This window comes from Semicossyphus pulcher, unplaced genomic scaffold (genome assembly GCF_022749685.1).
Source record: "Semicossyphus pulcher isolate SPU_LCO1_2020_fin unplaced genomic scaffold, fSemPul1.0.p SCAF_6, whole genome shotgun sequence".
Taxonomy (NCBI): Eukaryota; Metazoa; Chordata; class Actinopteri; order Labriformes; family Labridae; genus Semicossyphus; species Semicossyphus pulcher.
In genome coordinates this window covers 18746767-18757866 of record NW_027211737.1, presented here as the reverse complement: position 1 = coordinate 18757866, position 11100 = coordinate 18746767, and the positions used below count along the sequence as shown (strand labels likewise).

Genomic DNA, 11100 nt, shown 5'->3' with positions numbered 1-11100 from the left:
CACTTACAGCAGTGGAAAATTATATCTAAATATTGACAATATCTCATTCAGGAAACAGTATCACCAAAACACATTAGAACAGTTTAATAAGAGTTTCCATTTGTCACAGTTCTGTTGATTTGCACCATTGAAAATTGTGTCTGACTGTCTGAAATGTAACTGAGAATATACAGATGTCTATAAATAAAAGACATACATGCATCTTAAGTTGTTGCTGAACCTGTTTTATTGTTCTAAGTAAAGATTTGTCAAAAATACAGAATCCTTTGTTCCAATCAGAACACAAAGACTGAAAGCATGCACTGTTTAATAAAACATTTTCATGACATGTTAAAAATCTGTTCAAAAGGAAGGACACAGGCACTGAATAATAATAATAAACACACAACTTTTGCATTTAAATGAGATTTTTTTCTCTTCCAAAAATAAACACAGAACAGTCAGAGCTTGAATTCAGGAGGGGTATAAGGGAATAGTCATACTGATAAAACCCAGTAAGAAGATCTTGTTTGTGGGTGTAGCACATCACCCAACCGTAAAACATGAACCTGGTTTGCTCTTCGGACCAGGTTGGATTAAGGTAATGGACAACACTGATGTGTTTTTAGTGTAGAAAAATAAATGTTAATGCTTAAGTACAGGCTCTGGTGCAGAACACCAAGCAGTCAAAGTCTTGAATCACTTGGTGTGTCCAATTCTCACCTGACAGTCGACCAAAACAAAGAACAGATGTAGTCTGCTGTTTTAACAGCATGAGTCGACTTTATAAAGGGAGCATAAATTGTATTAAACCTACACAAACAATTTCAGTGATGAATTAGGGGAGGATGGCTTAAACATAGACATATATAAGCAGGTATATAAAAAGGGCTAAAGAGAAAACCACAGGCCAGGAGGCAACTCAACAATGGAGAAACGTAAAGAGCGAACTGGTGCCGACTAAACGAATGATCAGAAACAAAGATCAAACTTATGACAATCAGATTTTACAAGTGGAGGGATCGACAAGGAAAATATCCCTAAATATTCACAGCCAACTCTGCACATGAGCTCAATTCGTTGGGGGGCCGTCATCAAGTGTTGGCTGGAATGAAATCTGCCAGTCTGTTTGTGTGCATGTCCTCTTCTCTCTTTTATATTTCTCAGATTTGTCTTTTCTAATCACCTTTGGTGAGGAGGTCCTCTATGTATGCATCAAGTTCATCATCTGTGTTTATGTCAATGTCCTGAAATTGTAAAAAAAAAAAAAAAAAAAGGTGTAAGTACAAGTAATAGGGAGCAGTATTTTTTGTCACCCTGTTTGGAGATGTTGGTCTTACCTCTTGCACTTTTTGCAGAAGAGCTACAATGTTTGTTCGTAGCTTCTGTAGTTTCTCATCGGCCTCCTTCAGCTTGACCTCAGCGCTGTTACTCTTCTCTTCCACAGCTTTGGCCCTAGCATCCGCCCGGCTCTGGTACGAGTTACACAATGACTGGAGACCTGATTCATACTGCTGGAAATACTCTTTCTAAATAGAGGGAGAGAAAAAAACAAGGATACAGCAGCACTCATTACTCTGGACAAATAAGTACAGTCGTAAGAAGAAGTAAAACCATTCCAAATATTATTTCCTTCTCCATGCTCTTTCAAAGTAAAACTATATTTTCGATCTACAATCTATTATCTTTCTCACCAAAGGAAAAGACACCAGCTCCTCAGCCGTCATGCTGTTAACATCGTCCTTTGGAATCCGAAACGCAGGAGGGAAAAAGTAACGCAGCATTGTCCTGGAAACAAACGGGACAGTGAACACATCATGGTGCTGTGACATTTAGATGAAAAATAGGGCCTGGCTGTTGTGTGGTAACAAAACCAGTTCTTTGTAATCAGCTCACCTTAGCATGGTGACCAGACTGTCAGTCACCTCTCGACTGGTTCCTGGTTGGGTAGTGTCAGGCTCCATGGGTGCCGGGCCCTTCTCTGTCTCCTGTTGGGTGTCAGGTGTCTGAGAGATTGGAGACGGGGGCCGCATCAACCGTACCTCATCACTGCCCTTAAACACCCTTCACAGACACCAACATAACTTATTATTTATTATCTATTATTATTTATTAACTTATATTTATTATCTGGCATATAAACATGTGCCGTACATGCTGCAAAACAGACAAAGCATCTTACCATCTGTCTTTAGGGGTCGATCGAGGTACATAATCGAACTTCACCTTCCAGCGAACACTTTGTTTATTTGCCTCCACAGCGATCACTTTGCCTGTGTACCACTCTTTGTTGACACGTACTTCAACAAGAAGACCCTTATCTGTAGAAAAAAATATAAAGGAAGAAAGTCCTCTGAGCTTTAAGAATGTTATTTGCAGCTCCATGTTGATACATGTTAGTGAACAGGAATCCATCATCTCACCTCTCTGAGCATTTTTTGTGTCGTTCTCTGGTTCCTGCTGCGGCAGCTTCTCGGGAGCCTGCAAAAAATAAACAATCATCAACAACATTGCAGTCAGAGAAACGTTTGCTAGTGGAAAGACAGTTAAAGAAATGATTTGCATCCCTTTAAATGAAAGAAGAGAAAGTCCCAGTGTGACCTCAGGTATTAGATGGGAAAGGTATGCTTGATAGCAGAGACCTAGCAGAGAAAGACAACTTTGCTTTCAAGAGAAGGAGTAAGAAGAGAGAATGAGAATCTGCCAACACACCCAGATCAGCTGAAAGTTTAGGTTGTTAGAAGTGTTAGGAGCAGTGAGAGCAGATGCAGCTTCATTAGAGGTTATTAGAGAGGTGGACCGAGTAAAGCTACCTTTGCTTTAGCAACATGCTGCTGCATGGAAATAGATTTAAGGCCAGAGGTTGGTGTGGTTAGCGTCTGCCGTGTAGGAGTAGAAACCCCTTTCTTCCCAGGTTGTAAGCGTGTGTTAACCTGCAAGGTCAACAGCAGAAGGGCTCTGATTTGAAGTTCAGTAACCTACTTAGCCCTACAGGAACGTCTGTATTTCCGTCTTGTCTTCAATATTTGAGGCTCAAACTTATTTCACAAGCGTGTTAGCTATCTAAATACAGAAGGAAGCTAGTTAAGCAGTGCTTGCTGCAGTGAAAGAAACAAAAGAAAACACGGTGCAAGCAACTGTGAGGATCTTTCATTTTGGCATTGCCTGTGGACAAAGTGGTGTCTCTTATTTCTTTTCCAGACTGTCCTGTACATGTCTGTGTTATATTCTTCTGCCTCCTTCTAACTGTAAAAGTACCACTCACTGTGAAACTTTGCAGTGGAAAATGTAAAGAAAAGCCTTTTCCTTCTACGTGCTGTAAATCGTTACAGACACTGACACAGTGACAGACAGGAAGTAAAGAACAGGCCATAATTTGAATAACTTTTCCCCTGATAAACCATTAGCTGTGATACTTCATCTATAATAGATAAAGACCTTTATGGTTCTGAAAACAAACGTATGACTCAAATCTGTTCATGTCCATCTTCACTTTTGTGCTTAATTTGCACACTTCCCATCTCTTGTCGGAGGCAAGTGGTATTAGAGGAGGAAAGGCAACAAGCAGCGGAAAAGAGACAGCAGCACAAACCATCACAGCTCAGTCATCACATCATGTTATACAATGCACTGCACACCCCGACTGACACACAGGCTCGTACAGTCTTTGTTAATGCTGCCATTATATTCTCTACGTGTGGAAGTTTTATAGAATTATTTTCTTTTAAGTTTTCCTTTTAGAATCTTTAAGCTACATTATTTCTGACCTCATGCCAAAGAAAATCTACTCTATGTTGTGAAGTAAGTTGTGTGTTTACCTCGTCCAGCTTGCCACGTTTTGGAGGTGTGGCCTTTTCTACCACTTTACCACGGTTAGCAAGTGCTGCGGCCATCTTGGATTTCTTAGTCTGTGGTTGTTCCTCTTCACTCTCGTCCTCACTGTCGTCCTCCTCCTCCTTCTCCTCCTCTTCTTCTTCTTCTTCCTCCTCCTCCTCCTCACTGTCCTCCTGCTCTATGATTCTTTTGCGTTGTCCAGCAGCTGCGGGTTTGGCTGATGCTTTGGCAGGAGTCTATGTAGCGAGACAGAGACATTATTTTTTGGCTAAATCTTGAACATGCTGCCATATTTAAGCATATCACCAACAGAACCTTCCATCGGTACTGGTTCTGGGGAAACCTTTATAAAAACGTACCCGTGAGCTGCGACTGGGTGGGGGTGTTTTGGCAGTAGCTTTTGGTACAGGCTTTGCAGCAGGTGTAGGAGGCTTTGCTGCAGCTCTGGACCTGGATGCTTCCACTTTGGGAGGTGGAGGGGCAGGTGTTCGGGTGGTGCGCTGAGAAGCTGCACGAGATGGAGGTGTACTCTGGGCATTCTTGAGGTGAGCTGGGAGAGGTGGGGAGCGAGGGCGTGTTGAGGACCTTTCCGAAGACCTAGTTGCCTGAAACCACAGCATGTGAAAAAGAGACAAAACAGAACCTTACTGAAAAGAGCTATTAAAAAAACTGAGCCAGAATTAGAGAACTATAAGAAGCTTAGTACCTGAGAGGTGCTCTCTGTTGGTTTCATGCTGACCTCCAGAGGTAGCTTCTTTACATCTGCAGCAGATTTGACGGTGCTAGTTTTCTGATGGGTAAAAACACAAGTATTAAGTCCTGATGTACAGAAAGGGTCCGGAAGAGAAGAGACAGGAGGAGAGGGGTGAGGTACCTGCAAGGCCTGAAGTTTCTCCTGCTGCTGTTTGATTTTCTCTGTCAGCTCTTTCCGTTTGTCCTCAGCCGTCTGCTTGTCTTTCTTCAGAACACCACATGGCAAATTCTGTTTCTGTTCAGGAGCGTCACACCTGAAAACAAGAAATACACACTTTATGTAGCATGAAGTAACACTACATTGATTGCCAAACAGTCTTTTAGTGACTTCCTGTGTACCTGTCCTGGTTGCTGTCTGGGTTCATGAGACACATCCAACTGTCTGGGTAGCGTTTGTCCACAGCGTCCATCTGGAAAGGTAGCGTTCTCCACTTTAAACACTTGTCTGTTGATAGAGTCAGAGAGTCAGATGAGTTTGTGGCAGTAAGTCAGTATGCAGAGATACAGCATGTGTGTGAATGTGTGTTTGGTTCTGTAACATACCACACTGAATAGTTAGAGGTATCTCCATAGCGCGACGTCTCTTGTATCTCGGCTCTGATGACGGAGGTGCGGACCAGCTGGCCGACAGATATCCAAACTCATCCCAGAACTTCACTATTCCTTTCTGAGCTGCGTAACACAAACGCAAAAAGGTAATCAATAATATAACAACAAAAATGAAGATATTAGCTGCAGTCAACAGGTAGTATGACTTAGTGTGTTTCAACAAGGCCTTCAGTCGACCTCACTTCATTTAAAGAAGCTGTAGCTCATCTGGAAGGTCCAAATCAGCCATTATGATTAAATAAGGACAGGGTTAGCTAAAGCTTATACCGCATTGCTTGATGGTGGAGCACCTTCACTGTGCCCTACCAAGAGTAACAGCGATTAATGACTGTGATGAGATTATGACAGTCCATTCAAAAGGATGCTAAAATGTGTTTTCTAGTTGTGTTGGAGGGTTGAGTTTTGTATAAACTGTAATAAGCACCCTTCACCCTTCAGTCGTCTTTTTACCAGTTCAGAAACTCAGGCGAACAACTGTCAACCCAGGAATTTAAAGAAACTCACCAATGTTAGTGTCCTTCCAGTACTGAGCTAAATGCTCCCCCATTGATTTCAGTAAATGTCGATACTCCTTTGCGTCTGCGAAATCCTGTTTGTTGTGGGTCGGCTCTAGAACTAAATACGGGACATCCACCACTCCAACCACACCTCCACAGGCCCTAAAACACACAATTCACAGAGCTGTGAAACATCTTTCTTAATCATTCAAATATCGTCTATTTTAAATTGTTACGCATGAGTTACTCACATGCCTCCCTCCAGCTGGGGACCTGTCTTCTCGTACATCTTGATGAGCCGAGAGCAGTTGTACACAAACATCCCATCCAGCTCCCTCTGCTCAATGTTGACTCCAAAAATGAAATTCAACTCTTTGGGCTCCTTCAGTGCTCTGAGGAACAGAAAGTGTTGTGTTGGGTGTTGTTTTCAAGTTGCTTTCAAGTTTTCATGCAAAAACAGACAGAATGGCTGATTACATATCAATCAGTAAGCCAGTAAGAAATATACAAGATATATACCAGCCTAAGGAGGTTTAATTGTTAGTAATCTGTAAACAGGAAAAATAAAAGACTTCACAGTTTTGTCATCATACTTCTGTTTGACTTCAAGAATCATTTTCTTCATGTCAGCATCCCGTCTTAGCATCATGGCTGAATCTTGAACCTTCCTCAGGATGGCCTATAGGAAGAAAGGGTGTAGGGGGACATTACTTAAGACACTAAAACATCTTAGATTAAAGCTGAGTTTTGAGACAAAAGCATAGTGACAAACACACTTGCATTTGACAAAAAGCAATATATGCTCTGTGGCTTACCCGGGAGTCTTTTGACAGGTCCTCTCCCAGTCTGGCCTCCAAAGCTATGCGCTTACTCTCTGCCTCTCTTGCTTTTTCCTCCGCTGAAATAAACAACACAATTGTCGACTGATAAAAGTGAACATGAAATAAAAATGTGAATAAACACTCTTTTCACAGCTCACTCACAAATCTTAGCAAGGTGATCGGCTTTCTTCACTTCCTGCTCAGCCCGAGTCTTGAAACGAGTCGATGAGTATTTATAAACCCTTTAAACAAAACAAGAATGGTAATGACAGTGTTGTCGCTTGAATACAGTAGTTACAGACATAGTACATACACGTGTTGCCATATTACCTTGGTTTATACAGACAGCACGACAACCTCTTGGTTCTGACTTTATGCCCCTGGATGAAAATCCTCATACGTGGGTCGATGTACAACACAGCAGCGTACGCCCTGAATGACCTCTTCTCTGGTTTCCTGTGAGACAGGGAAGGGCATGGCCATTAATATTCTTTTCTGATTAATACCACACACACATAAAGCTAATTTTATATAAAAGATAGGGGTTCGTGATCCAATGACTGAATGCTTTAAAAAAAAAGTAACAACAATACTCACACTCCTTCAACAATTGTTCCAGCCATCAGGATGTCCTGGTGATCCGTCTCTACATCCAGCTCAGGTTCTCTGTTGTCCATCAACTTCAGATTATAGACGATCACAAGAGTACCTTTTAACAAGATACACAAAAACAGGAAGTATAATTATCACTATTAATTATGCCATCCCCCAGCACTTACGCTTATGTGTGATAATAAAGATCATCAAAGAGCAATATATTGTGTTTGACATAAAAACAATGAAAATTTTGAAAGTAGTTGGTATGAACTTGTCTAAAAAATAGACACAATCATACGCTTACCACTGCTACTTTCTATTTTGTGGAACTGCTCCATCAGCTGCTGTTCATTTTTAAAAGGCGAGTATTTGAAGATCAGCTCTGTCTCTATGGCGTACTTCTCTGGGTCAGAAGTTAGCGGCTCTTTGGTCTTCAGATCCCAGGACGGGAGGGGCACTATCACCTGAGGAGAGAGGTTTAAAGGCTTTCTGTAGAGAAGATGTTTGAGAGGCCCCAATCAAACAACAAAGCACTCCTGGTCCAACCTTTACCTGTGCATGACAGCTACCTCGCTGAACTGCTGCGGCTCTCATTCATGTGGTGTTTTAACAAACAGCGTTTAAACTGCAGTGCTGCTGCTGCTGCCAGCGTTCTATGCAACACTGAGTCTTCCTTTGATGTTTGCCATCAATAAGTGAATGTGACATTTCGTTTCTATATCAATTTTATACTTAGTTTATGTTCGGGACACCTTGTACGGATATAAAAATGTAAATATGTCAATATGACTATCCACAGATAATTTCCAGTCTATTTTTGTAAAGTACCAAATGTGACACATGAAAGAGACAACCTCAGTAGCGTGAGCTGCAACTGAGCCGTGCTTGTGAGGACTAAAACAGGACAGTAAAACCAGGCAGATTAAGGAGCAGCCTTGCCAGAGATAGAACTGTTTCTTGCAGAACAAACAGTATGCTTTGCTTGCTGAGTTTATTGACTTTGGGTTAATGAAAATGTGTAAAGTGATGCATGAAGTGACAAGTGTAGCATGCACTAACTCCAAAAACATAAATCAATTATGCAAAAAATGTGATCTGGTAAAGAGGCTGTTGAATTCTCACTTTTCACATGCAAAAAAAATGTACTGACTTGATTTGTTTGCTTTAAGGCAACCCAACTTATACAATATTTAAAGTGACTTTTGCCAATCCCTGACAAACAGTTGACTCTTACCTCATCCAGTCCCTCCTCTTCATGGAAAGTCCTTGACAGGAACAGGCATGTCAGCGTGTCGCCCTTTTTCGTGAATAAGATGAAGTCTTTCCCGATACGCATAGAGCCACTGTGAAAACACACACATTCAATTGATATGAGAAATGACTCAAACACCAGCATGTCAAGCCTACATTACCAGAACAACACAAGAATCAGATGAATGTCTTACGATTTCAATCCGTTTCCATACTGGCCGATCTGGGTGGACTCAGGGGACCTTTTGCTTGACTTTCCGAACTGAATAACATGGGTTGCTTCATCTAACAAAGAAAAATGTGCAGCAACATGTTTCAAACACTCACAATAGATAATCATAAAATAAATGTATCTAATTTTATCTAAGTAATAAGCATCACTTACTCGGGTCCATTCCAATACCATCATCCAGAAAACAAAGCATGTAGCCGCCCCGCAGCTCTGGCCTTTTTTCTGTAGCAAGAAGGTGAAAGAATCGTGTTAGAAGCAAGGAATTGATGTGTATGCTTTATAGTGAGAGTCATTGTGAGGTGTACCTGTGTAGATGTCTATTCGAGTGGCATTGGCATCCCTGTGAAAGAAACAAACCAACCGTGAGAAGTGTACGTACTAAAGATACCTGGATAATATGATAGTTTTCCATGCTGCATAACTTGATTGCAATTAAAGGCTCTGATGAAAATCATTATGGTACCTTGAGTTGTCAACAAGCTCTGCCAAGGCTCCAAATAAGAACTCGTGGGTTGTCCTGAAAGCAGACCACAAATTAATTACAATATAATTGAGTAAAGTGTTAGGTCTTGAGTTGACTAGGAAAGCTGATCAGAAAAACAGGACGCATGGGATGCTTGTTTCTCTCATAATTATAATAATAATGTTCTATGTGGGGTTGTTTTTAACTTATTAAACCTGAAGTCTAGAGATTTCTGTCAATCTTAACAGAGCAGAGGAGTGTCACTTTGTGTACTGACTGATTCCCAGTAAACCACTCATTCTTACATCCTCTCAAAGGATAGACTATCCCTATCCTTATATTGTTTTTTCTTTTTCGTACTTTGCCTCTGAAGAGTTTATCTGGTCACTTGACCCCTGAGAAAGTAACGGTATGATGGATGCAAGTGATAGCTGCAAATATTGTGTTTTGATTGGCCTTATAATGGCACTCACTGCTACTTATAGTTATTATGAATTAATACAGACACAATTAAAAAATCATAACTGTGAGTAACATTATGTTGTAGCACCTGGGAGGATTTAATTCAGAGCCACATTTTCGTAGTAATTGAAGGGTTTTGATTGAATGAACATGTACCAGAACATCAGAAAATTATGTTATTCCATTTCTAAAAGAGATCAAAAGCAGAACTGTAGTTTACACAGATTAATATCTTGCTTAATTTCTGTTATATACATGCTGGGTATCTAAATATGTAGGTGGGAATGGAGAAATTAATTTTATACATCATAAGAAAATACTTCCCATGCACACACAGTACACAGAGAGTAAAGTTAAGCAGATACAAGCAAATGGACATTACAAGTATCACATAACCTAACTGTAGATGGTCCATGCTAACTTAAGAAAAATGTTTCAATGGAAGACAAAGTCGTATTGAATGCAAACTGACACATAATGAAATGACAGCATATTCTCATTTTCTTTGAATAGATGATCAAGATTAACAGAACTGACCCTTATCATCTATTCACATTCAAACTTAGGTGTATCTGTCAAACAGTAATGTTAGGGCATCAATCTGTTGTAACCTACTCATCATCTTTGGGCAACAATAAATACATGGGTGGGTTAGGTTACGTCTATGTCTATTGGTATTAAACATTTTTATCATACTTATGTGTAGTATCAGGGTTATAATCAGGTATGAATTACCAACAAGCTGGTACTTACGAATTTGTGTGCAGGTACTCAAAGGTAAGTTGAGCCCTGCTCAGGTTGCTGTAGTTGGAGTAGGCCATGTCCATTCAGTTATTTCCTGTTTACTTCTTGTTCTCCTGTTTGTCTTCTTTCTGTCCAACCAAGCCCTAGTCCAGACCTTCCATACTAAAGAGGGAAGAAACTATTACAGGGCGTGTACATAAATCTACAAAGTGCCTTCATTCAGTGAAATAAGGGTCATGATCTGACAACAGCTGATGTGGACGCTTGACAACAAGTCAAAATGTCAGGTTAACACCCACTCCAGAAAGCCTCCCCCTAATGTGAGGGGTACCACGTGGGAGGCCTGCTTAGGAACAACACTATATTATAATTCAGTGCAAAGTGCGCCTTTGAGGAAGCACGAAGCTATGAAGACAACAACTTTGATGTATTTATGCAAAACTCAGTATTTGGTTTAGCTCGGTTTCAGTGAAGTAAGGCAAAGTCATGTTTAGTAAAAAGCAGAGGACATAAACATTTAGGCTGTTCTTCAGAAACGGTTACTAACGTTTTAACGTTAGGCTAACACGGGTAGCTAGCAGACGTTAGCGACTTCTACAGTGATTATGATGTAACACTAGCTAGCTAGCTAGCTTCACACTGTGAAAACATGTAGCTGACGTTAGCCAAATCAAGTAATTTTCACCGACTTTGCAAACCGTTTCATAAGACGGCGACTTCGTAGTGGCTTCGCGGTAGTGTAATAATCCGTCCAGTGAGTAACAAATACTTTGTAACGTTATGTTGCTTTTTTCTTTAACATAAAACAGTCCACCAGGCCGCGAAGAATCCGACCAATTCGACGATGGTTACTTGGTT

General features: G+C 40.8%; 1 protein-coding gene across 3 annotated transcripts; it reads right to left on the bottom strand.

Moving 5' to 3' along the window:
- Positions 1 to 290: 290 nt before the first annotated feature.
- Positions 291 to 11079, bottom strand: morc2 (MORC family CW-type zinc finger 2). Of its 3 annotated transcripts, XM_069683424.1 has the most exons (28): positions 10932 to 11079; positions 10252 to 10404; positions 9037 to 9090; positions 8879 to 8913; positions 8727 to 8795; positions 8536 to 8626; positions 8325 to 8433; positions 7395 to 7554; positions 7091 to 7202; positions 6824 to 6949; positions 6656 to 6735; positions 6488 to 6570; positions 6266 to 6351; positions 5924 to 6064; positions 5680 to 5834; positions 5110 to 5238; positions 4906 to 5011; positions 4688 to 4820; positions 4520 to 4603; positions 4173 to 4418; positions 3798 to 4049; positions 2793 to 2912; positions 2403 to 2460; positions 2162 to 2300; positions 1876 to 2043; positions 1674 to 1767; positions 1320 to 1508; positions 291 to 1226 (listed from the first exon to the last, which is right to left on the bottom strand). In XM_069683424.1, exons 2-28 carry the CDS (start codon positions 10323 to 10325, stop codon positions 1158 to 1160), a joined length of 3162 nt encoding a protein of 1053 aa, XP_069539525.1. In that variant the 5' UTR covers positions 10326 to 10404; positions 10932 to 11079; the 3' UTR covers positions 291 to 1157. The 3 variants fall into 3 exon arrangements, with proteins under 3 accessions (XP_069539525.1, XP_069539527.1, XP_069539526.1); XM_069683426.1 differs by lacking the exon at positions 2793 to 2912; XM_069683425.1 differs by lacking the exon at positions 10932 to 11079 and having other exon boundaries at positions 10252 to 10916.
- Between the last annotated feature and the right edge of the window lie 21 nt (positions 11080 to 11100).

Bases quoted from the DNA above. Each gene is read 5' to 3' on its own strand.
- morc2 (XM_069683424.1), bottom strand. From the start codon at position 10,325: ATGGACATGGCCTACTCCAACTACAGCAACCTGAGCAGGGCTCAACTT. The intron at 6,065-6,265 runs GTATGATGACAA...TCTGTTCCTCAG, and splicing joins ATTCTTGAAGTCAAACAGAA to AGCACTGAAGGAGCCCAAAG. The intron at 2,913-3,797 runs GTAAACACACAA...TTGACCTTGCAG, and splicing joins AACGTGGCAAGCTGGACGAG to GTTAACACACGCTTACAACC.